This window comes from Pteropus alecto, unplaced genomic scaffold (assembly GCF_000325575.1).
Source record: "Pteropus alecto unplaced genomic scaffold, ASM32557v1 scaffold60, whole genome shotgun sequence".
In the NCBI taxonomy this organism is placed as follows: domain Eukaryota; kingdom Metazoa; phylum Chordata; class Mammalia; order Chiroptera; family Pteropodidae; genus Pteropus; species Pteropus alecto.
The window spans coordinates 6,018,971-6,044,693 of NW_006430726.1; the positions used below are offsets into that span (position 1 = coordinate 6,018,971).

Genomic DNA, 25,723 nt, shown 5'->3' on the forward strand with positions numbered 1-25,723 from the left:
TTCCCTTGGCGCCCTCCCTCACCCACTCTTCGCTCCCTGGCCTGCCCTTGGGAAGTGATGGATATGGCAGGCAGATAGGCAGGATTCAGTGGGATAATTTGAATAGAGACAATCAGGAGGATGATTGAATGCTGAGCCATCGTCAAACTTTCCATTGAAAATATTTCGCAAGTTAGAAAGTTGTGTCTTTTGTGGGACCCCCATGTTCCAATTTCGAGGTCAGCAAATTTGACTGCAACATGGGAGCACCGTGCCTGTTCTTCCTTCTCCCCGCCCCGCAACCATCTCTGCCCCTTGGGGTTCACGTGACCTTTCCTAGAAAGTTGTAGGTATTATCCCCATTTCACTCTTGAGGACACAGGCTTAGAAGCAGGAAGAAACTTGTCCAAGGTCATGAGTCGGGTGGGTGGGTCACATGGACCCACGGCGCATGCCGGCCCCCTCTGCCCCAGCCGCCTCTCTCTCTCTCGCTGCAGAACTTCCTGCCGATCGCGTGGTGCCGCTCACACCCTCTACTTCCTTCCCATCCCTTTCACAAGCTGAAACCGTGTCAAGGTCAGCTGGGCGAAGCTGGTTTCCCCACTGATGGGTCTTCAGCAGCCAGGTGAGTATCTTCGCCCTCCCCCTTTATTAGACATGTCAGACGACTTCCCACCGACGGCTGAAGAGAGCTCCTGGTGCTCCCTATCTTCGGTAGTACTTGGGCTTGTAGAATCGCCCCGTAGACGCGCCTAACTTAAAACTGATTGTCACTGTTTGGATCTGGAAACTTAGCAGAGGGGGAAGCCTGCTGACAGGGAAAGGCTGCTTTGTGTAATCACAGAAAACACGAAAATAAAACAAACCCTTCGTAACCGGTAGCTCGTGCGGCTATTTCTGCTGGAAGATGCTCTTAGGCGCACAACATGAGGACGGCCGATGGCTAGGTCACTTTTCCACAGCGTTGACGGGTTTCTCCGATTCATCTGCCTTAGGACCAAAGGATTTTCAAGACGGCCGACTGAGCCTACGGCTGGCATTTATTGCCTTACCAGAGTAAATCTCACGTGAGAACCAAACCCATGAGAACCCAACTCCAAAACTGTGCTGAAAGTTGAAGGTCGATGACTGTGCCGTTTGAGCAACAGAATGTACATACAGGAAGAGTTTATTATAGACACTTGCAACACAATTCATGTAGGCAATTTAATTCCCACCGACCTTGCTTCCTATTTCACTGAGAACTTCCACATATCCTCCCCACCGTGTTTACTTACCTACGCCGCGTCTGCACCTGGTATGTTTTCCTTCCCTCCTGTTACATCGGATCAGTTGTTCGAAGTCCAAGCCCTGCACTCGTGTCTTAGACCCGTTCCTTCTTGCCGCTGCGGGAACATCTCTCCAACCTCACTCTTCTGCATCGCGGTTTCCCTTCTACGTGGCAGTTGCCCTATTGCCAATTGATAACCCTATGAAAACTCGACGTACTAACTAGAGTGCAATATCTGCGTGAAGTTATTTTTGTCTTCAGCCCTACAGCATGCAGTCAAAATACTGTTTTCTAAAGTTGCTTAAGCTCCTTTCTTCTGCACCCCCTGGTGGTTATGTTAACCATTTACAATATAGTTCAGTTTGTCTGTCCCTGCTCGGATTTCCCTTTTGGGTTCCCCTCCACACCCTGGCTGCATGTCTGTATGTAAAACATTACCATGGCTCTCCCAGAGCCAGAGAGAGACAAAAAAGTGCCGTCAGAGAAAAGTCAACTCGTCCTCATCGCTGCTACTCCGTTCCCATGTTCCCATGCCTTCCACCCTTTTCTTACCCACTCCTTTAGTTTCTGGTTTATGCTTACTGTATTTTTTCCCCCGAAACATGTGTTTCTTTTATCGCCTTCTTGTATTTTATGGAGATATAATTTGCATTGAATGCACCTTTTGAAAGTGTACAGTTCAAGTGGTTTTTAGTATATTCACAGTGCTGTGCAGCCATCACCTCAGTCTAATTTTAGGACATTTTCATATCCCCCAAAGAAATCCTATATTCTACTCCTCTTTGTCCTCAGCCCCACACAACCACTAATCTGTTTTCTGTCTTCGGATTTCCCTGTTCTAGACATTCCAAACGAATGGGATCGTACAATAAGCGGCCTTCTGTGTCTGGCTTCTTTTACTTAACGTACAATTTTCAAGGTCCAGCCATGTTGTAGCATTTTACAGTCCCATGGGTATGAGTGTTTCAATTTCTCCACATCGTCACCAACATGTTTATTTTTTGTTTATTTTATTATAGCCACACTAGTGGGTGTGAAGTGGTGTATCTGTGGTTTTGGTTTGCATTTCCCTCGTGACTGATAAAGTTGAAATCTTCATGTGCTTATTGGTCATTTGTATATTTTATGTGGAGAATGTCTATTCCAGCCTTCTATCGATTTTAAACGTGGACTATCTGGTGATTTACCGGTAAGCTGCAAGAGTTTTTTATACATAGTGGATACAAGCCCCTTACTAAATATATGATTTGCAATATATGGTTTGCAAATATATGATTTCCAAATATATAATTTCCTCCCATTCCGTAGATTATCTTTTCATTTTCTTAATAGTGTACGTTTTTAATTTTGATGAATTTTCCTTTGTTGCTTGTGTTTTCGGTGTTACTATTATGGTGCGAACGATTCTAAGACCCACGGAGCCAATTGAGATTAATTATGAGCTTTTATTAGCCGGCCGACGACTGACTCTCTACCACGCAGGGCTAGAGGAGATCAGCCCCGAGCTTTCAGAGGAGGCAGCTGATAAAGCTTAAGACCTGGTGGTCTCCTGAACAAGCCAGCAGATTACAGAAGTGGAAGTTGGCTGTTAGCGTATCTTTGCCCGGAACAACACCCTTAATTAACAAGTAAATGGATCACAGAAGCAGACATTGGCCATCTTCACATCTTCTACAATACACTTCCTAAACCACACACAAGCAAGTAGGACAACTTCTGGTATCTAAAGATATTTCTTCCCTATAGCCAGTTAGCTAGCTAGTTGGCGCATTTGAAAATTTTCCACCCTTAACATTACAACTAAGAAGCTATTCTGCCCAATCCACGGCGATGACAATGTATGCCTATGTTTTCTTCCAATAGTTTCGTTTCAGCTCTTGTATTTAGGCCTTTGATGCATTTTGAATTAAAGTGATTTATTAAAAAGCTCGTGCTTGTCCTAGTGACTTGAGATGCCACCTTTATCATATACAAAATTTCCACGTGGCCTTGGGTGTATTTCTGTGCTTCCTCTTGTTCTACTGCTCCGGTTGTGTATTCAAGCAGCGGGAGCCACACTGTTTTGATTATAGTCCTTACGGTGCGTTTTAATGTCTGGAAGGGCTAGTTCCCCCTGTGGTCTTTAGTTTTCAGTGTTTCCTTCGCTATTTTTCAATGTTTTTTTGTTTCCATGCCCACTTGACTAAAGTTGATTGACATAAAGCTTACTCAATTTTCTCTAAACTCGCAATTATTTTAGAGTTCCACTTAGTTACCCATTGAACTCTGCCCCGTCAACATGGGAGGGGTCATCGGCCCCACAGGGGCCTGTCCGCGCACGGAGCTGGTCCCCGAAGGTGCCCTGCAAGAGAGGAGAACCCGGTGTTGGTTTGGGAAGGGGCAGCGACCCAGCCACTCCACCTGCAACCCCGTGGGACGGCCGAGGCCCTGGCGGGGGCGGGGCGGGGGCGGGGCGCCCGGGATCCGGAAGCCGCCCCCTCCTCCCCATCTTCTCGGGCCGCGGACCAGCGACGCCCACGGGGCCTGAGGGTGGCCCGCACCTGACATGGCGGCGGCGGCCGTGCGCAGCGCCAAGCGCAGCCTGCGGGCCGAACTGAAGCAGCGACTGCGGACCGTGAGCGCCGAGGAGCGGCTGCGCCAGTCCCGCCTCCTGACCCAGAAGGTGCGCGGCCGCCGGGACATGGGCCAAGGCGAACCGGGCCGGAGCGATCACGGTCGCGCGGCACAGGCTTGCGGGTCTGCGCAGGCGCAGAACCCCGGCGCGCGCACGTCCCCCTCAGCGTGCGCACGTCTCCCCGGCGCGCGCACGTCCCCCTCAGCGTGCGCACGTCTCCCCCGGCGCGCGCACGTCCTGTGCCGCGTGTCGGGACGCTCTGGTGCACGACGTCGGCAGCAGAGCGGCGCCGGGAGAAGGACGGGGCTAGTCACAGGGCAGCGGGGTGACTCCTTCCTCCCGGGGAGGGCAGTGTGGTGGGGGGTGGCGTCCATGGTGGCGAGAGCTCAGCGGGGCCACCGAGGCGCCGAGGTAAGGGCAGGTGCGGGCAGGCGCACCCGGTGGGGGCGGCGCGGGCCCAGGCGGCGCAGGCCGGGCACTCCTGTCACGACACCAGGCGGGAAACAAGCAGTTGTGTCACACGAGGATCGTTCAGGGGCGAAGGCAGGACAGAGGACCAGTGGGAGCCGAGGACGCGGCCTGCGGCCCATCCTCGGGCCTAGCGTGTCCCTGGCTGGCCGGAGGCCGCGGCGTGGTGGCGACGTGCTTGTCTGGATTAATGAAAGAGGAGCGAGTCCCGTGCTCGCGCTGCCCCAGGCGACAGAGGGCAGAGATTGGGGGCCGGAGCGAGGCCACGCGTCTGTGGGTGGCAGCCTTGTGTTGCTCCGTTCACAGGACGAGCCCATTGGTGGCATGTTTTGTGGTGTCAGTTTTCTCCACCGTGACACGTAGCGGGTCCCCTCCTAAAAGGTCCTCTTCAAAAAGTATCTACGGCCTGATTGTGGTTGGATAGAAAAATCGATGTATTTTTTAAATTTACTTTTCAGTTCCTGTGATAAGTGTTATATCAGTTTCCGGTGTACACATTTATGTAACTTACAAAGTAAATCACCCCTATGAGTCAGGCACCCATCTGACACCATATGTAATTTAGTAATTTCGTTTTAAGTCAAGGTAATGGTGTGACTTCCTCAACATCCTGTCTCAACGTATGAGAAATGTTTTACAACATAATGTTTCACAAGGAACTTCATTTTTTATTATTTTTTTCTTATAAGAATTCATTTGAGCCAAACTGATGACATGTGCTGGGGACCATCTCAAATGCTCTTACAAAGGACTTTAATATTTTCTATTTCATTTAAAAATGCTGATTGTAACCCACCATTGATTTCATGTCCAACTTATGGTTCAAGGCCCCAAATGTCAAGGTATTGTGACTTTTTAAAAGAGTGTTTTGCCATAGTGCATGTTCAGTAATGCTATTAAATAATGCTTTTCTCCCCCAAATTAAAAAATAATAATAATAAAACATATTCTTAATAACACAACTATTTTCGTATTTAGGAAATTTATCAGCAAACTAATGTAAAGAAATTCAGCTTTGTGCCATATCTTGACTCCCCAACTAAGTAAGATGAGGAAAGTAGTGACCTTTTACCCACTTTGTCATTATGCTTAAATTGTCAGATTTTATAATATTTGCACTCTGTTCTATATGATTGTTGAGCATTTCATGTGGCTGATTTCCAAATTTGAAATTTGTGTAAATAGTACTTACTGTATTTTAGTTACATAGATAGTATTTACTGTACAACCAAGTTGTGTGATTGAATATCTAAGAAAAACATTTAGTTCTATGCTAGGAAGGAAATGTTTCAAGTGTCAATACCAAATATTTTCCCTTATGCCCTGCAATTGCTCGAACTTGCCCCTTGTTTTAGTTCATTCCTATTTGGAGTATAAACTTTTAACTTTTGGCCAGGAGTTTCTGGTTACCTTTATTTTTCATTTCTGGCAAAACAAGATTATGCCTTTATCTTATCAGTAGATTTTTCATTGTGTCTGTTAAATCTACTTTCTTCTTGAAAGCACTGCAGCCCCCTGCTCGCTGTGGTCTGGTTGCCTTTGTACCCACTGCATAGCCACTACCTGAGAGTTTTCTCCTGCTCCACTTCTGAGTAAAGGCTGTTTTTTAAGAAATTATCTTTGGAGGTAAACTTAATACTTTATACCTTAGAAAATATCTTTACCTTCGTATTTAATTGATAGTTTGAATTTCAAGTTTAAAATTATTTTTCCTTGTTCTGCTCAGCATCCATAACCTCTATTTAGTTTTAAGACTGGTATCTTTATTATATCTTTGCTTACTTTTTTTCCCTCTGTGCCTTTCTGCAACTCCTCTTAATCAAATAATAAAAATCCTAAATTGATTTTCTATGTCTTAATATTTTTTCTCATTTTCCCCATTTCTTTGTCTTTTCCCTTTAAGGTTTTTTTCCTGAAATGTTTTAATTTTGATAATCTTAATTTTAATTATCTTTTTATTTTGTATTTTCTAACATGTTTGATGAGTCTTTATTGTCTGTACATATTAATGAATGGAGGTGTTATAGCTAATGGGGGTTTGCTTTGCCTCTTGTAGTCATTTTGAGGTTCCACAAGAGGAATGGATTCTGCCTGCACTGCATCCACCACCATCTCTGAGTGCTGTGGTCTGCTGCTGTTTTGTCTGTAAATATTGTCTCTTCCACTTTCTGCCTTTCAGAAATTAGTCAGATCTCTGTTGTCTTATTCTCTTCTTTACTTCCACATAAATGAGATTTGAGGAAGATAAATGTATGCACAGTCTCACAGTGAATTTTTACTGATGTTTATTACTGCTTATTCAGCTCTTGATTTTCTATATTCTGCTTTAAAGAGAACAAGAGAGACACTTAACATCCTCAGATAGTGCTTGGGTGCCAGAAGGCCCAGATCTGCCCAAGGGTTTCACATTTACATTTGCTTTGCCTATTTCAGGCCTAACAGCTTGGTAACTTCTCAGAAGATGGAGTTATTTTCCTTCCTTAACACTGGTTTGATGTGCACTATTTACTTAAACTTTCTGTGTTCTTTTTTTATTAGGAAAGCTCGACTTTCTGAATCTGTATTTTTCTGCCAGTCATATTTATAAGCCACTTCTGCACTATATTTTTCTCTTAAGCTCACAGAAGATGAGAGAACAGAAAAGGAAGTGGGAGAAAGGTAGCTGAGAGCTAACTTCTGAGTCTGGAGAAGTCGTGACATTGTTTTTCTCTATTAAGCAAAACTCAGCCCCCTTCTCCTACCTGATGAATGATTAAATGGAATATGAGATTCTTTAACCCAGATCTACCTTCTCATAAGCTTGGCACTTGCTTTTAGAAGGACTTTGCCTATGTAAGGTCTCCCCGCCTCCCATTTTTGTGCACATTTTAACATTCATTTAAGCAGAAGAGTTTTAGGAAACAGGTTGGAGGTGATTAGAGCTGAGAGAAGTATTAGACATGTTCTCTGCCTCCTGGGAGCTTACAGACTGATTAGAATACCACATTTAAGGCACATGAAACAAATAGTAATCAACTCCTGACGATATATAAATGTTAAGTTGTGTATTAACTCTAAATGTAGTAAGCGTTTTGCAGAAGTCAGAAAAAGTTAGGGCTTGAGTTGGGCTTAAATCGGTAAAATTTAGGAGAGAAACCTGACAAGGAGTGAAGAAGTTTGTGGGGGCCGAGGCTCAGAGTTAAAATAACGCAGACTGTAGAGGAGGTGTGTGAGATGGCTGAAGACTGCCACAATGGGGAGATGTCTGTTCTCTGTATAGACAACAGGGCTCCACAGTGACTTCATGATGATTTTCGCACCTACAAAGTCGGTGTTCCAGAGAAGTGTAAAGGGATCAGAGAACTAAGTGTCGCGTTCAGAACCAAAAGTTAGGTTGCAGGATGTAACGTTGACCCATTATACCACTCTGCTGGAGTTTTTGTTTTTGTTTTTGTTTCCTGATATTTAAGTAAGTTGGAGAAGGCTGAGAAAGTAAGGAGAAAGTGTTAAAACTTGAGAAGAGTCACTAATTTTTGAAAGTATAATCTTGGAAAATGTAATTGCCATCATTTTCCGTTTAGGTGATTGCCCACAGTCAGTATCAAAAGTCCAAAAGAATTTCCATCTTTCTGAGCATGCAAGATGAAATCGAGACAGAAGAGATCATCAAGGACATTTTTCAACAAGGCAAAACTTGCTTTATTCCCCGGTACCAGTTCCAGAGCAATCACATGGATATGGTGAAGTTAGCATCACCTGAGGAAATTTTTTCACTTCCCAAAACATCCTGGAATATTCATCAGCCTGGTGAGGATGAAGTTCGGGAGGAGGCCTTGTCAACAGGTGAGCCTGTGGTATTAGAATTGACATCTTCAGATGCCGTCAGACCGTGATGGGTTGTTAGACCTCTGATCCACTTCTCGTGTTTGAATAATTTTATCGTTTCTCACGGTTTCAATTATGGTCTGTACATTAATGAGCACGTTATTATTAGTGTGAATGAGCATTCATACCTCCCGTTCAGACCTGTCAGTTACCTTCTGGACATCTCTACTCAGATGTCATGTGGCCATCTCAGACATGACATGTTCCAAACAGAATCACGTTCCCCTCAACCCCTACTACTGTGTGTGTCTCACTGCATGGTACCGTGAGCTACCCAGTTGACCTTGCCAGAAATCTTAAGATCGTCCTTGACTCCTCTCTTTCTCTCATGCCCCACTTGTGGTCTGTTACCGAGTCCTGATGATTTTACCTACTGAATACATATTGAATCTGTCCACCTGTCTCCGACCCCACCGCTAAGTACTGCAGTCTAAGCCACCGTCTTCTCTTGTCTGCTTATGGTAACAGCTTCCTAACTGTTCTTCCTCTCAATGTCTTGCATCCTCTCCTCTCTCTCAATTCATTGTCTATACGGTAATTGAAACAAGATATCTAACAAATCTGACCACTTCTCTCCTCTGTTTAAGTCTTTCAGCGACTGACCGCTGCCCTTAGGTTGAAGTAAACACTCCATAACAAGACTCTTCCTGATTTGGCCCTGTTTATTTTTCCATTTTCACATTTTTCTACTCCCTCACTTCATAGTCCACATTCCAGCCACCTGAATATCCTGCACTTTCCCATCCCCACTTTGCTTTCTCTCCTGCTGGACCTTTACACGTGCTATTTTCCCTGGCCAGCAAACCACTTGGGAGATTTAATCAGCACCAAACAGTCAAAGAGCTGAAAGCAAATGAAGCTAAGGTGCCGTTTTGTAATGCAGTGCCTCAAAGCCGTCTCAGAGGTGTGTATTTTTCACCAAGACTCAAGTGGTTGCAAAGATACTGCAGTGCAGCTTTACGTAGTCTCCCAACTACACATGTAGTTTCCCTTCCAACATAACACCAGAAACCACAGAATCAGTCGTATGACGGGGTAGGAGGCGGCAGAGTCAAGGGCTCATAGTAGTGGGGGGATTATCTACTTTGCTGCTTTAATTTTCCCTGTATTCCCCAATCTTGCACTTTGCGAATATTTAGGCACCAAAGGTGCACTCAGATCTACCTCCTACGTGTCCTGCACCTGTAGACCAGATGAATGCCAACATAACATAACTCTTTCGTATTTTCAAGAGGAAAGGTTGCAAGCATTTTAAGATAAGTGTAGCATATCTTGGGGGGTAGCCCAGGCTTATAAATAAGGAAAGACAGGACTTGCTCACAGTTAATGCAGCTGCTTCTCCGGACTCGCAGGCTCATGGGCGGAGCCTAGGATACTTTCCGGTTCTGGTTGACTATGTTAACGGCTCCTGCAGTGCTTACATCATCTCTATAATGTGCCTAATAGTTGAAATTCAGCTTGGTGTCCTCCAGTACTCAGCTCCTCCGGAGGCAGCTCATTAGTGGCCGTTGTGGAACAGCTCTGCCCCTTCTGGAAGTATTTCTCAGGTTGAGCAACGATGCGCCACCCTGAGCCTTCATGCATTTGTTCTGTTTCTATGAAAGTCCAGTAATGGGAAGAGTAAGGAAGAAGCATGATCTTTTCTCTTACTTGAGTTACACTTCCTGGTTAGGATAAATTCAGTGTAAATAGATGAGCTAAATCATTTATGTAAATAAATGGTTTTCAGCACATCATTTGGCACATTGGAGCTATTCAGTAAATGGTCATTATTATTAATTTTAAGCATGGAAGGCAGAATTATTCATTGCACAATGAACTCATTACTAGCCAAGTGTTGAACATTTTGATAATTTCTAACATATATTCTGAGCATCTACTTTGTGTCAGACACGGTGTTAGGTCCAGAACTTCACGGGGCTCACACTATGGCTAGGCAGACAGAAGACATATATAAATCAAGTAAGTGCGCCAACTAGATACAACTGTCAAATGAAAATATCCAGAATAGCAATATAGAAGCTCAGGGCTTGACCCTGAATAGAGAAAAGTCGACCCCAAAACCTGGTCGTTCACTTTTCCCCTCCTCCATGGCTGTTCTCTGTGCTGTGTGTGGATGGCTCACTTTCCCCCGTGTTTTTCTTTGCAGATACTTGCGGTCTGGGCTGTGAAGGGGTGGGGGGTGGTACCTGTAGTTCCGTGCGACTGCAGTCTGGGAGCTGGCGCTGCTGCAGTTTATGCAGTGCTCCAGTGGGCAGTCTCTGCGGTCGTTATCACCTAGCACCACATTCTGCACCAGGGGTTCTTACTGGCATCAGCAGCTTAGAATGTGGCAGCTTCAGCACTAAGGCATAAATCTAGCTTTGCGTGTTCAGGAAGAGCTGATTAGAGTTCAGACCGTCACTGGCGTAGCTTTCATAGCCTGTTTATCTTTCTGGTTTGCTCACTTTATCGTGGCTTAGAAAAAGTGAGCTTTGGTGTCCGAGCTGCAATTATACGTTTCTAAGCAAAAATCTCACATGTGGTATTTTCGTATTATGTATACAGCAAAATCTCAAATTGGTTAATGAAGTGAGGAGCTTCTTTACCGAATTTATCCTCAGAATGAGGAATCTTTCCATTCAAAGTAAATAATCTGATTCAATGTGATTTAAGCAAAAAATGGGATTTTATTGGTCCAAAGACTGAAAAATCCACAGAAAAGCTGGCTTTAAATATGGCTGGATTAGTGTCAGTAGGGCCCACTCTCTCTTTGCCTTCTGATTATGTTTTCATCTATGTCGGCCACGTACCGGAGTCGCTGCCGGGCCCAGGGTGAGATGATGCTGCTGAGTACACATAGGCATACCTAGATCGAAAGCCTATTGCAGCTCCTGAGTCAGACAGCCTCTGGCTTCATGCAGGGTTCTCAGCACAGTCTGTGGGTATTATCTGGTAACGTTCTGTGGAGACTAACACCACCGTCCCCAAAATGACTGTCAAAGTGTCCGTGAGCATTTTTGTTTGTTTAATTTTTACTAAGCAAGAAATAAGTAGTTACAAGATCCTGCACGGTTTGGTATTTCAGTATGACTCAGCAACAGCTCTTGCTCTTACTGGAAGAGATGTTTCTAAACCTTTAACACGTGTCTCTTTTGCTTCATAAAAATCCCCTTCACTAATTTTATTTTAACTCCCAAAATAAATCATCAAGATTAAAAATAAATCAAAGCAGTTGTAATTTTGGAATGTGCTTTTGCACATCGCGCACGCCACCGCAGGAGTTTTGGGCAACCTCGCCCTGCCCCCCGAGTTAGGACTGTTGGAGGCACAGCAAATCTTACGGTCCTCGCTTCGTTGTCCTCGTTTTCACTTGGGCTCATTGAAGCCCAGGGAGGTCAAGGGGCTTCTCCAAGCACACGCAGGCCGTTAGCAATACTGCACGGTCACCCGCTTCTCCTGTTGTCCACTCCAGTGCCCTTTGAAGTGCCATTTCTTCTCTTAACGCTTCCTTCATGAAGACTGTTTTGCCACCTGCATCTTCTTTCTCTCTCTTGACTGCTTACTGCATGGAAACGGTTATTCATGGAACAGGCACCCTTGCTGATTGTATTCGTGGGAACGTTATTATACTTTCCGAAGGAAGAACTTGCACTAAGTCCTGTGTGTCTAAAAGTACACTGGTCATAACATGAAGCTTTTTTTCAGTCATTTTATGTTCAAGTAAGTACACAGGAGGGAGAGCCAAGTCTTTCATTTAAAGCAGGGCCTTTCATTTGAATGATCAGTGCACTCGTGATAGCTTCCTTGGAGCTGCTCCAGAATTGTCTGTTTTATCTTCTGCAGTGGCAACTTCAGAATAGATTCTCATTTTGGAGAGTGGTAATTTACTTTTTGTTAACTCCCAACCCATTAAGATTAAAAGATACTTCCTTAGGGGTTATGGGCTGTTATTCTTGCCAAGATGAGTTAGCCTGCTAAATGTTCTATTCAAGCATAATGATTCATTGGATGTACTATTCAACACTTCAGTATCATTAAAAGGACTAACCCAGGTGACTTAAAACTCCCTACATATAGAACTTCAGATATTTAAACTCCATTTCCAATTCAATTTTTATTTCATTACCTTTAATTGAGACATTAAAATGTCTATTAGGTTTATGTATGTTTCTGTGTATGTCCAATTAAGAGAAGAGGCAGCATTTTTAATTTTAAGAGGAATTTGAATTAGAAAAAAATTCTTTTTACTTTGGTCTGACCCTTAAACCTCAAGCTAGAGTGGTGAAAACCTGTGTGTAAATAAATGCCACCGTGAATGTGCTTTTTCTTCCTCTACCTCTCCTCTCTTCATCAGCAAGTTCCCGCTCATTCTCTCTCTGTCTGTCCCTCTAACCCTTCCCCCATCTTTCTGTGCCCCTCCACATCACCTTCTGCCCCCAGGGATTAATGGGACAGTCCCGTCGCAGGCTAGGGAACTTCTCATCCCCAGACTGGATACAGCCTCCATCTTACTCAGCTGCTGCATGGGCAAACACCTAAAGGATCTATCTCTGAATGCCTTCAGCAGTGAAAAAATCATCTTTAAAATTCTTCAGTATAGCATTTTGAAAGGCCACAAGACCGTGATATTTCTTTTTGATGAATTATAACATTCTTTCCAGTAAAGTGAGTTAGAGAATTTTCTCCATTGGAAAAAGAGGACAAGAGACGGTTTCAAGGAAGCTGTTCCAGTTAATGAAATTTCACCTTTGCCTCTAATGATTTTGGCAAACGTTGGGGTCGAATTCTCTGTCCTGGGTTATTGCAGCGACCTCTTGACTGGCCATCCTTCTCCAAACACGTGTCTTCTCAGTTTCACGTTCCTGCCAAAGTGACCTTAAAACGCAACTGGACTGTGTTACTCCACCACTTGAAAACTTCGTCTTTATTGCCCAGAAAGTAAGCCCAGATTCTGTAGGAAGACTCAAGGAAGAGAAAAAGGGGGGCGGGAGGGAAGGGGTGGGGGGAGACAGAGAGAGTGTGTGTGTGTGTGTGAGAGTGTGTGTGTGAGAGAGAGTGTGTGTGCGTGCGCGTGCATGTGTGTGTGTGCGTGCGTTTTCTCTTTTGGGGAAGGTCTCTTTACCTTTTTTGCTCTTCTGCTTCCCTCAGCCTGAACACCCATCTTTGTCTGCCTGTTGGAATCCTAATCATCCTTTGAGTCTCAGCTTAAGTGCTGCCTCCTTCAGAAGCTTCCTTTGATTCCCAGATCAAATTTGGACACTTCTGCCTTTGTATTTCTACCTGTTAGGACACATCGGGGTGCACGGTGTGATCTGATTGGCTTTATTACATTCCACACATGTAACTTAAACTTTTTTTTTTTTTTTTAATTTAATTCTTGGCAGGAATTGAGAGCCCACCACTCACCAGGGAATCCCATTCCATTTAGACCACTTTGTAAAGGTTAGAAAGTAATTCTCTGTGCTTTCTTTTAACCTTTAACTTGGCAATCCTTCTGCAGCCCCTAGAGAATCACATAGTCTTCAGACATTTCCCTTGTAGTGTTTGGACTCAACACAGCATCCCAGGTACTCTGAGGATTCACCTCCTTCTTCACCAGCTTAAATATCCTTCTTAAAGGATAAACCTAATAAGTGCACATTGAATGAATGACTTCTGGTCACTGCATATAAGGCAGAAAGGTGCTCTTGTTTCTTTCTTATTTTTTTTTTAAACTTCTAAAACTTCAAACTGCAGTGATTTTTCTCTTTTCATTCAACTGAAAGAAGTTTAGGTTCGCCCTATATTAGTACTTCTGATGGGCTCTGTTAGAGGTTATGCAGTGGATGTTCAGTCCCAGATAGAAAAAGAAGGGAAGAGTGTAAGTTTGCTAGTTTGTTTTGGTTGATTAGAAGTGCAGACCGAGGGGAGCAGGGAGCAAGTGATTGTTGTAGGCAACTGCTGGAGAGACCTTTGTCACTCGGAAGCTTCTTTCAATCTCCAGGTATAGAAAAGAATAAGTTGCAGGAATGGAACGCGCAGTGTGGTGATTACAGTTAATACCAGATTGCATGTTTTAAAGTATGCCACCATGTCCATGTACTAAATTCTTGTTTGGGTCTTTTTCTGAACGTTTTAGTCTTCCTTATTGGTCTGTTTGCCGGCCAGGCAGTAGCGCTGTGGCGTTTTGAGCAGCATAGCTGTGTAATAGCTGTTTAATGCGCTTTAATGCTCCAGTACCTGGTAGGATGAGTCCTATCCGATTATTCATAATTTAAAAATTTAGCTGACTATTCTTAAACATTCATTTTTGAGATTCGCTTTAAAATTATTTTGTCAGTTTTTCCACCCAGATCCTTTAGAGATCTTGGTTGGAATTGTGTCAAAACTGTCGATTAGTTTTGAGAAATGGATTTCTTCACCACAGTCAGCCTTCTCTCCCCAGTTGTTTACTGCTCTTCATGTGTTCTTTTGTTGGTGTTTTTGCTTTTAGTCATGTTGTTTCTGCACATTTCTTGTTTAGTGTATTCCTAGTCAATTTATACTTGTTACTGTGAATGAAATTTTTTTCCGTTGTATTTTCAGACAGTTATTTTTGTAGGATAGGAAAGCATAGGAACATAGGCTTACGTTTCCAAGTGGAACCAGATGTCTCTGAAGTAACCTTAAAGTTTTCTTCCAAATTTTTTAAGTTCTACAAAATCAAATACTAGAAAACCTAATTTCATAAGAAACTTGCCTCCTTGATTACCTGTTTTCAAAGTGAGATTTCCAAGACCATGTTTTTTAAAGGCTGTTATTATTTCGATAGGCTGAGTAGTTTTCCCAATTTCCAGCAGATGTCGGTGTTTTACAAATGTATTAGTCTGAGGTGGTGGTTGTGTCTGCAGTCTCCTGCACTTACATATCCTTTAGTCATTTAATTAGCACACTGGGGACTTTTTGAACTAGAAGGGATTTTGGAGATCATCTAAGTCAATCTTTTCTTTTTGCAGATGAGGGAACAGGCCTAGAAGGGAAATGACTTGTCCAAGGTCAAATAGTCACAGGGCGAGGCTGAAACCCAGGTGTTTTTGTTTCTAAAGACCCTCTTTTTAAAAGACTGGTAAAAGATAGTCACCAAAATCACAGAGAAGAAAAACGTATAGTCCAGTGTAAAAGTTGCATCTTGGAAGGAGGGAAGCAGATGATGTTTAGTAAATGTTATTTAATTCAATATTAAGTAATAACGTTGAATCAAATAATAATTGGGTAAAACGAACTGAACATAGCTGGTTTTTGTTCCTTGTATAATTTCTGCATGTGAAATCGACCTTGGATAAGCTGTCCTGTTCTTCATACCGACTTGGATGCAACATCAGTACTTTCGTGTGGCCAGTGGGATGACTTTACCTGTCTCTGCACAGCCCAGCGTGTGTGCAGCAGCCCAGGCTGTTAGATCCTAGAGTATGAGTAATCACTTAGCTCTGCGTCCTCTGGGGCTCCTCAGACAGGGCCTTCTATACAGTGAGTTGTTAGTAATAGCTGTTTACTAATTTCATTCCATTGAATTTTGACTGAGCTGCAAATTTTCAGACTTTTTTCTGCTCCCTTTTTTGTCAAGGTGCTCTAGCAGGTTTTAGGGAACTTCAAGTGTTTCAAGAGCAAGTTTGTCGCCTACCAAACTTAATGAAGCAGATAACAAGGGTAGCTGGAGTGAAAAAAGCACTTGAAACACATTAGGAAGGACGTTATATAAAAACCAGGTACTGTGTTATTTCAAAGTAATAGATCACTTCGTCTCAGGCTGGCAGTAATAGACTTTGTTCTAGATGGCACAGGCTCATACGAGCCAAGCGACAAGTCCTAGAGTAGAAGAAGAGAGTGAGCAGAAGAAATGTGCTGAACTGGAAAGTTTGCAGGAACTGCCGAGTGCTCGTTTAACGCCTCGATCAAACAAGGGGTGGGAGCCCGGGAGAAGTTTCGTTTTGCTGAACTCTCAAGGCTTAGGAGTCGTGCCTTCCTGTAATTTTTACAGTAATGGCTTTGAGAGCTCATCTTCTAAAAAGTGCGAAAAATAGAAATAGCACCAAAAGCATCCATATATTTCTATATCTGAAGAAATCGTTTTTCGGTGCTCTCAAGAAGAAAGCAGGCTTTTCTTAAGCACAACCTTACATGAACCGGAGCTGTGGGGCGGGCTGCCTGCCAGGCTCAGCCTCTTTTACCCTAAAGCCTTAGTTCTTCCTTATTGTTTTTAAACTGTGGTTAAAAAAAAAAAAAAAAAAAAAGCATGTAACATCAAATTTCCCATCTTACACATCTTCGAGCGTGTAGGTCCATAGTATTAAGTGCATTCGCAGCGTTGTGAGGCATCTCCAGGACTTTTTTATCTGGCAAAACCGCAACTCCCCTCTCTTCCTCACCCCGGCCCCTGGTAACCACGTTCTACTGTCTTTCTATGAATTCGACTATTTTAGACACGTCATGTAAGTGGAATCATACAGTATTTGTCTTTTGGGGACCGGCTTAATTTATGGACTGTATCACACGGGATATGCAAGGACCGTCCTTAAGATTCTCAGAATTACTAAGCTTTGATTCTAAAGAGGTCTGAGAAATTGAAGAATTCCATGTACTCATTTTAAAGATGGAAGAGGAAAATCAGACAACCAGAAGTTGCCTAAAGTTAGTGAAAAATCATAGTAAGTTCTATAATCCCTTCTCAGTTTTTTTTTTTAACTTTTTAAGGTTTACTTGATCATTAATGGCAGTGAAAGTATCACAAGCTCTGAGCTAAAGTAAATGTAACATTTAGAAAATGCTGTGTGGATAAAGCTGCTGCCGTTGGTCCTATTTTCTGCAAAGCATTTTTGTATATCTGTAAGACAGTTTAATTTTTTTTTCCCAATAAGATTTATTTTGGTCAATATCTGCTAAGATAGGTTAAGCCCAAGTGTAGTTTGTGCTTTTCTCTTTTAACTTGTGGTAGACACTCTAAAGCTAGGCTCAGCAAACTTCTCATGTGAAGGGTCAGGTAGTTGATATTGGGGGCTCTGTGCACCCTACAGTGTCTGCTGCAGCGATTCAGCTCTGCTGCTTTAATATGAAGCGGAGCAGGGCCGTGTTCCATTACAACTTCATCTACGAAAGCAGGCAACAACCAGGTTTGGCCCTTAGGCCATAGTTTTCCAACCCCTGTGGTCCAGTATGGGACCCTCACTTGACTCTTTCGGTTCTTTCTTGGCACTTAGCTTGCTGTCTTTCATGTAGGAGACAGCCGTCATTGTTCATGGTGATAGTGAGGATGATGGGTAAGAAAATAATGTAAATCAAATTATTTCCTGCTAACTTTTAATCATTTTGGAATTATTTTCCATATACCCTGATAGCTTTATGATACAGTAAAAAACATACTTAATAAAAAAACTAACATGTTTGAAGTACAGATTCAAAGGAAGACTGGAAATTTTTTTGAGCATTCATAGAAATATTTCTTTTTTTAAAAACAATGTTCAATTATAAAGATATACTCAAACAATACAGAAATGTATAAAGAAAAAGTAAATAATAAGCCCAAATCCCAAAACCATGAGGTAAGCAGTGACAGTAGTTAGTTGAATAATCGGATAAGCGATTAATTGAATAATTAGATAATTGAGTAATCAATTAAATGAATACTTGGATAATTGAATGTTTGGCTAATCGAATAATTGGATAATTGATTAATTGATTAATCGGATAATCAATTGATTGGATAATCGAATGATTGGATAATTGATTAATTGGTTACTACTTTCTTTTGGATCCTTTCCGAAACGTCTTATGGGGTTTACCAGTATCATAGGTAAAAGGATGCTCGGTCTTTACCATCCATCTGGCAGTCCACTTCTGTTGTCTTTGATATTTTTTAGGCTTTCTGGGTTAGGTAGGAGGAGTTGCTGCTGGTGAGATGCTCAGCAGCTAATGCACGGTTTGTATTTCTTTGCTTTCAGTTTTACCTAGAAGAATATGAATTCCTGTTGTCTCCTGCTTCTTTCATTGAAACACACGGTCCATGTTCACGGGGCCGAGTAAAAGCCTTGAACTCATAAACACTTAGCTTTTACATATCAGGCACACGAGATCGACTTACATTCTGATGAGCCGAATAGTGGGAGTGCCTTGTCATACCTGGGGACAGCAGAAAAATGGCTGCCTCGCATGGTGTTGGGTACTGTCCCCAGTGCTTTTGTGACAAATACAGTCCCCGTGTTTTGATGCAAACGTTGGGACCTCTGTTAAAAGAAAGGATTTTACAATGACAATACAGATATGATCAGTCACATGATAGTTGTGTCTTTAAAAGATGACATTTACTACAGTGTGTTTGATTCTACATGGAGATTCCCAAATGGCCAAAATACACTGTGACCAAACATGGCCGAAAGAGCGAAAGAGCGAAGGCACATTGACAGTGTAACTTTTTAAGAATTAGCTGCCTCCATGAGGTGGTTTAGTTGAATACTCCTTAAGAGCATTATGGATTTGAAGGGAAATATGTTTTTTAAAATTCCAATATTTATATATAATGTGATTTTGAATATATTATATGACCGTAATCACATAAATGGTTTTGTTTATTACCTTGTATGCTCTGTACTGTTTTACTATGAAGAGTGATTCAAGGAGGTTGTACTTCAATCTGTTTTTTTGAAGGCAGCCATAATGAGTTTAAAGCGTATGGTATTGATTTTTGAGAGTTCTGCCACCAGAGCTATCATGAATTATTGGTTCTGTATTTTATTTCAGAATTTCAGCTTCTTCGTGCTTTAGAAGCGTGTTTGATGGAAGTGCCTGTCTCCACTCAGCTGCACGGTTTAGGGAGGATGCGCGCAGCAATTGATTAAGTTGACATTTGGTATTAATAGCCTAGAGACTCTTCTCGTCGCAGTGTGCTCATCCATTTTAGATTGTGGGCGACGGCATGTTGACTGATGCTTCGCAGCTGGGAGTGGTGGTGCTGGATTCAGGCGCGGGCGGCCCGTCCAGCAGCCCGCACGCCTGCTCCGCTGCCCTTGCCACGCTGATGCCGTTCCTTCGCCCAGTCCCACGCCTACCTTTTAGCAGTAGGAGCAGTGTGTGCTGTCGAATCTTTACCCACCTGGGCAGCAAGCTCTCGGCTTTTGTCTCATGAACTTAGTTCTCTTAAGGAGTAATTTGACCTCTCTGAGCACTGAGCATCAGTTTTTCCATCAGTGAAATGGGGGTGACGATCCTCACCTTCCTGCCTCACCTAGCGGATGTGCCGACCAGCTGGTTTTATTCACCCTTCTGTCCCCAGGGCATAGCGTAGTGCCTGGCACATTGTAGGCATTTGACAAATGTCAGTTCCTGTGTTCTTCTCTTTTAGAAGCTGGACTTTGGATAAGAGTTAGGTGTCATGCGGAATGGTCTGAACAGGTAGCTACTTGGATGTAGTTAGGGAACTGAGATCAATATGGTCAAGAGACTTCTCATTCTTTTTGGACTCTCCACCTTTGTTTTATTGTAAACAGACCTGGGCTCGGTCTCTCTCCGAGGAGAGACCTCAGCTCCGTTCCCAGAAGGCAAAGGAAGGGGACCCTCATCCTGAACGGACCGCGAGCCTCACCGTGGCGTCGGGGGAGAGCTGCTTAACTGGGGTTTGTTATGTTGTGACTGTAAGCATTAGACAAGTTAATTAAAGGGTTAGAAGGACCTTTCAGGCGTGGAGAACAGCACAGCGGGAGCAAGGACTTGCAGGCAGGAGATCGCGGCTGGGTCCGAGGGACAGCGAATCCGTCTGCTTCACAGGGATTAGCTCAGCATGATGGGAGATGATGTGGGAGAGGCGCTTCGGATGAGACCGGGTGGGCACTGATACCCAAGTGAAGAGTTCGGATGCTGCCTTTGAGAGGTCGCGATTGACCGGAAGCTTTGGAACAAGGGGAGTCGGGATGGAGGCTGCGTCTCAGGGTGGATCGAGGCCAGCAGTGCCTGAGGGCAGGATCCCCGGTCGCCCATGAGAAACACCGGCACATCCGAGTAACCAGCGGAGGCGAGAATTCTGACAGCCGGTTGCTGATTCCTGTCCGTGGCTGCTCTCATGCTGTACAGCAGCGTCCACGTGGCTGTGAAGCCTGACTCCTTTGCTCCCCGGCCCTTCACAGGGAAAGCTTGCTAACCTCTCTTCCCTCACATCGCTCTCCCCTGGTTTTTTCCCAAACCCTGGAGCTGAGAGAACGTGGAAGAGCCAGTTCCGAGGGAAGACTGTAAAGGCTCTTGTTAAAAACCAGTTGACGGAAGGTGGAAGCTCCAGCTCCTTTCCCGGCTCCCCGGCTTTAGGAACAGTGCCTGACATTTCTTAATTAGAAAAGAAAAGCTGTCCCAGTAAATGTAGTTACCATACGTAGCATAATCCGAGCACTGTGCTGGGAGCTTACAGGCATCATCTGACTGTTATGACAAGCCTTGTGAAGTGGATACTGTTTTCAGCTCCACTTTACAGATGAGAAGACTGAAGCACAGGAAGGGCAGGAGCTTCGCCTGGTGACACAGCTAAGAAGTAGCTTCAGGGCCCCTGATCACCACCCTGGACGGACTCCACAGGGTGCTGCGTTTGAGAGCCAGCGCCAATGAAGGGGCAAGTCGTCTGAGCAAATAGTGTGTGTTCCAGGTCGAGTTTTCCGAAGGGTGGCCTTGCAGTTTGGGGATGCAGGGTCCCATTGGGAAGCCAGCAGAGCCTGAGGAAGAGCACGCAACCAACTGCGACTCTGCAGTACAGCCTCCTGACGTGCTGAGATCACTTTCTGGACTCTGGTCTGATTCGCAGGCCTGGTGCAGCCGGGGCTCCTGGTCGGCACCAGGAGGCGCCTGCGAAGCAAGCGCACACAAGACAACAAACTCAGGCTGGCTCTCCTGCATGTCGTGCTGGTGTCAGCGTGCTCCTAATGAGCCACGCTAGAGGTGTACACAGAAGAGGTGCGTGGACCAGGATTTTTCTCCCATCCGCCAGAAGGGTTTGGACTTCGCAGTGTGTTTCAGTGGGTCTGGGGTCAACTCTTAGTCGTGATGGTCTGGTGGGACCAGTGTGTGCAAGGGGAACGTGTTAAGCCTGTATGTGATTTTCAGGCCCTGTTGGATCATCACCTTCGGGGAGGGAAAGCATCCAGCACAGTGTTAGGGAAGTATGCAGAGCCCCAGGTGTGTGTACGGTGGGACGCGGATGGGGTAAGCATGTGCTGACGGTAGTAAGGCACAGGAAGAGCTTGAGGGTGACAGCAGGTGGATGGAGTCAGCGTGGAACGCACTGTGTGAATCAGGAGGACACCTGGATTCACCAGTGCAGAAGCTGACCACAGAGGGCTTTTAAGAACCTGAAGCTGGGGATAACAGGTAAACCCATGGTTGAGGGAGCAGCAGTAGCAATCCTATGGCTTGGGGGTGCAACAGCAGCACCCTAAATAGGATGTCAGGACCCTTGCTTACGAAGGGCCATTTCAGAGCCTTTTGTCACCTGAGAGTCCCAAAGCCATTCTCTTTCTTGCTTAACAGTTATGGAGCTCACTCTGAACAGGTATCCGTGCAAGGCAATCCTTCTGTCATTTTCTTGTCCCATAATGTTGCCTCCTTGATCCAAACCCGCATATCTTGGCGTGTACTGAAGTAGGGGATGTCATGCTGGATTGATCCGCTCTGCAGGTGGTACATGTCTTTCAGGGTTTCTTCGACCTAGAATGCTCTTGAAATCCAAGCGTGAAGGATGACTTGGAAACATTGTGGTCCTCAGGGAAGCTTTCCGTCTGGCGGGGCAGACAGAGACATGCACAGTGGGCCGAAGTACACGGTAGACGTCAGGGAGGCCGTAATCAGTGCCGGGAGGAACAGGAGTTGGGGTCGGGGAGGCGAGATCAATTCCAGCTAGAAGGATTTGAGAACATTCTTTTCTTTTCTTTTTTTCATTCTTTTCTTCTGCCTACAGATGGGTTCTATGAAATCCTACCTTCTCTTTCCTATGTCTTGACTCTGGCCGAAATCCTGACTGTTCTTCTGGCTTTCCTTCTGGTATCGTTGCCTTTTAAAAAATTGTGGTGAATGACACATAACATGAGACGCACCCTTTTACAGAGTTTTAAGCGTGCAGTACAGTAATGTTCACTGCAAGCGCGATGTTGCGCGGAGGTCCCCACAACTGAAACTAAGGCCCAGGGAACCGCGACTTCCCCCATCCTCCTCCCCCCAGCCCCTGGCAGCCGCCATTCTGTTCTCTGCTTCCGTGAGTTCCCCATCTGCGTGGAATCGTGCAGAATTTGTCATTCTGCAACTGGCTTATTTCATTTAACCCAATGTCCTCCAGTTTCTTCCATGTCATAGCATATATAGGATTTCCTTTTTTCATGACTGAATGATATTGCATTGTACATACCACATTTGGTTTATTAATTTATTCTCTTGATGGACATTTAGGTTCTTTCTACTTCTTGCCGTTTGAATAATGCTACAGTGAACATGGGTGTGCAAATATCTCCTAAAGACCCTGATTTCAGTTCGTTTGGATAAATACCCAGAAGTGGGATTGTCGCTAGTTCTATTCGTAATTTTTTGAGGAACTGTTTTCTGTAGCGACTGCACCTTTTTAAATTCCCAACAGCAACATACGAGGGTTCCAGTTTCTCCACATTCTCACTGACTTTATATTTAGTAACGGACACCCTAACAAGATGAGGTGATATCTCATCGAGGTGTTGATTTGCATTTTCCTGGTGATCATTGATGTTGAACATCTTTTATGTACCTGTTGGCATCTTTTTTTTTTTTTTAACTTTGGAGAAATGTCTAAGTCCTTTGTCCATTTTTAAAAGCCAGGTTGTTTTTTTTGCTATTAAGCTGTAGGAGTCTCTTCACCTTTAACTCCCAAATATCTGTGCCCCTACCTGACGAACTCCACGCTCCTCAGCCTGACCCTCCGCCCTCTCTGCTCCTTTCCCAGCACTGTGCTCCTGCCACCTTCCCCTGGGCTTCTGAAGTCTACTCAGACCTGACTCAGACACACCTGTAAAAGCCAGGTGCAGTCAGAGTTCCCCGGGCCTCCCCGACACCCCGGCAGAAGGGCTCCCCCGCTGCTGAAGCTGCCGCGCTGCTCGTCTCCGCTGCTCTTGGGCGGTTGGCAGACGCCGCTGCCTTGCTTTGGGGTGGATGGGACGCGTGCATCTGTTAACTGCCCTCCATCTCCCGATGGGCCGGGTCCTCTCTCCTCCCGCCCCAGGACTTTGCAAAGTCCCTCGCCACACCGTAAAGAGGCAAGAAGCCCCGGAAAAGGTGGATGCGTCTGGGTTCTAGGCATAGACGACAGAGCCGTGCTGTAAGCCTGAGTGTGCTCTGGCGACAGAGGACGCGGAGGGAGCGCAGTCTAAGTGCTCAAGCCCCTGTCAGTCCCGAAAGAGAACAACGAGCAGGATGGGGACAGGGAGGGAAGGGAAAGGGAAAGGCCAGTGACCAGGGTTTTTTGGCAAGACAAGCCGGTTTACCCGAGAAGGTCATGACTATAATCTGAGACATGCTCTGCTGGGTTTTGGCAGGCAAGGGTGCCAGGTATGTGCTGGGAGCCAGAGAGAAGCTGAGTTCGCCTCACAGTTATGCAGGTAGTCAGAACAGCTGCTGGTAGTGGGGGCCACTTCTACTTAGAACACTCCGTTCCCGGGAACTCGTGGCTTCCAGCACTGGTATGTCCCTGCCAGCAATGCTGCGTGAGCAGCTAGTCCGTGGCTAAACTGTAGGTCACCCGGAGGCCCCAGGATGGCCGTCAGGCAGCCGAGGCCCCGTGCAGGAAGGCTGTGGGGCAGACCCCTGAGTTGGACTGGTCTGTCGTGCTCCCTGCCAGGAGCTAGAGGGCTGCTCCCTGGGCCTCCCCAGTCCGTGGCAGTTTCCATCTCGTGACCTTCACTGCCTTCTTCATGGGATGCCTCCCACCTCTCAAAGTGGTTGGGTTTTCACAGCCTCCAAGACCTTGCCTTCCACCCTGAGCCCCAGCAGTCTGTCCTGAGGATGCCATGGCCAGTTCTGGTCCCTGCGTTCCCTGGAAGGGTTCCAGCCATAGGACCAGGTGTGGGACCCCATCTTGTACCTTTGGATGCCCCTGAGTAGGTGAAAGCCCGTTCTCTCGTAAATCCGGGGAAGCCTGACAACTGGCCTTGCTTCTCCAGGGGGAGGGGAAGGGAAGAAGGGGGCTCCGTCCTCGTGACAGCCAGCCCTCTTCCTGCTCACTGACTCTGACCATGCTCTGTTCCTTACGGCGTCTTCCTGACCCTCTCCCACTCGTCTGATTGTCATGATCCTGGGACATGGTTCCCCAGCCTGGCAGGTGTGTAGATTCACCTGGATGCTTAAAAAAAGAAGGAAAGACGCTCTTAGGCCCTGTCCCTGGAGAGTCTGTAGTGAGCTATGGGTGGGGCTGGAATCTGGTGCTTTCGCACATGTGTACATGCAGAACTGGAAGGGAGCCCAGTAGATTTACCGAATTGCCGAGTCATTTTTATTTCCTTTTAGGCTGACCTCGTGCTCTTATGATTTTCTGAAGGGATTGTGTATTTCATTAGAAATCAGAAAGAATAGGTGGCATTAAAAACAAACCAGATTTCTAAGTGATCGTCTGTTTCGGAAACCGTTAACCCTCATAAATGTGTTCCTCTTTTCCACAGGGGGACTCGATCTCATCTTCATGCCGGGTCTTGGGTTTGACAGACAAGGCAACCGGCTGGGGAGGGGCAGGGGCTACTACGACGCCTACCTGAAGCGCTGTGCACAGCAGCAGCACGCGAAACCCTACACCATGGCCTTGGCTTTCAAAGAACAGATTTGCCTCCAGGTCCCAGTGGACGAAAATGACGTGAAGGTAGATGAAGTCCTTTACGAAGACTCCTCAGCATCTTAAGCCCAATTGACTACAGCAGATAATCAGTGTTTTGTACCCAAGAAGTATGTGACACAGAATATGTGTATTTCTCTTGTCGGAAATAGTTGAAATTGCACACTCATGGGAACACGGACTGCATTATTTTTAGTATAATTATAACACACCTAACGTAAAACTATCTTTAAAAATGAATAGTAGAACATTAATTAAAATGGAGGCTATCACCATATGATTCTCAGCTTAATTTCCTGGTGTGAACATGACAAGTTGATCTTTCTGCTTTACAGTTTAAGTTAAATATTTATGAGGAACTGTGGTCCAACTCAGTGAGAGGAAGGTGACCTCATCGGAAGCAGACCCTATGTCATTAAGTCCTGTCATGGGCCTGGTCAGTCTCTGGCAGGTATGTAGATACTCAGCAATTATTAACTGACTTGGTGTTTGCTCTTCGTACAAAGTTCCCCAAGAATGTTACACCACTTCATCTGGACTTCATTTATTCACCCTGAAATTTTATGTCTTGACACTTCGTGGCTTTTGATTGTTTATAGACTGAAAACTTTTATAATTTAAGTTCTTAAATTTAGCTGGTTTGTTCCCATCTGCACTCTTCTGTGTGTCAGTCACTTACGAGTTTAAGACCTGATATCCTATAAGTTAGAAATTATTTCTGTTT

At 44.9% G+C, this 25,723-nt stretch overlaps 1 protein-coding gene and 1 long non-coding RNA gene across 5 annotated transcripts; both read left to right on the forward strand.

The window, feature by feature from the left end:
• Nucleotides 1-488: 488 nt before the first annotated feature.
• LOC112484027 lies at nt 489-2,351 on the forward strand. The gene is made up of 2 exons (XR_003047865.1): nt 489-604; nt 975-2,351. It is a non-coding gene; the product is annotated as an uncharacterized LOC112484027 (long non-coding RNA).
• Nucleotides 2,352-3,720: 1,369 nt separating this feature from the next.
• Nucleotides 3,721-25,279, forward strand: LOC102896748 (5-formyltetrahydrofolate cyclo-ligase). Of its 4 annotated transcripts, none has more exons than XM_025050195.1 (4): nt 3,774-3,911; nt 6,388-6,476; nt 7,892-8,153; nt 24,833-25,276. In XM_025050195.1, exons 3-4 carry the CDS (start codon nt 7,946-7,948, stop codon nt 25,063-25,065), a joined length of 441 nt encoding a protein of 146 aa, XP_024905963.1. In that variant the 5' UTR covers nt 3,774-3,911; nt 6,388-6,476; nt 7,892-7,945; the 3' UTR covers nt 25,066-25,276. The 4 variants fall into 4 exon arrangements, with proteins under 4 accessions (XP_006905386.1, XP_024905963.1, XP_024905960.1 ...); XM_025050192.1 differs by lacking the exon at nt 3,774-3,911 and adding an exon at nt 4,092-4,274; XM_006905324.3 differs by lacking the exon at nt 6,388-6,476 and having other exon boundaries at nt 3,721-3,911; nt 24,833-25,279.
• Nucleotides 25,280-25,723: the final 444 nt, after the last annotated feature.

Bases quoted from the DNA above. Each gene is read 5' to 3' on its own strand.
- LOC102896748 (XM_006905324.3), top strand. From the start codon at position 3,795: ATGGCGGCGGCGGCCGTGCGCAGCGCCAAGCGCAGCCTGCGGGCCGAA. The intron at 3,912-7,891 runs GTGCGCGGCCGC...TTTTCCGTTTAG, and splicing joins CCCGCCTCCTGACCCAGAAG to GTGATTGCCCACAGTCAGTA. The intron at 8,154-24,832 runs GTGAGCCTGTGG...TCTTTTCCACAG, and splicing joins GGAGGAGGCCTTGTCAACAG to GGGGACTCGATCTCATCTTC.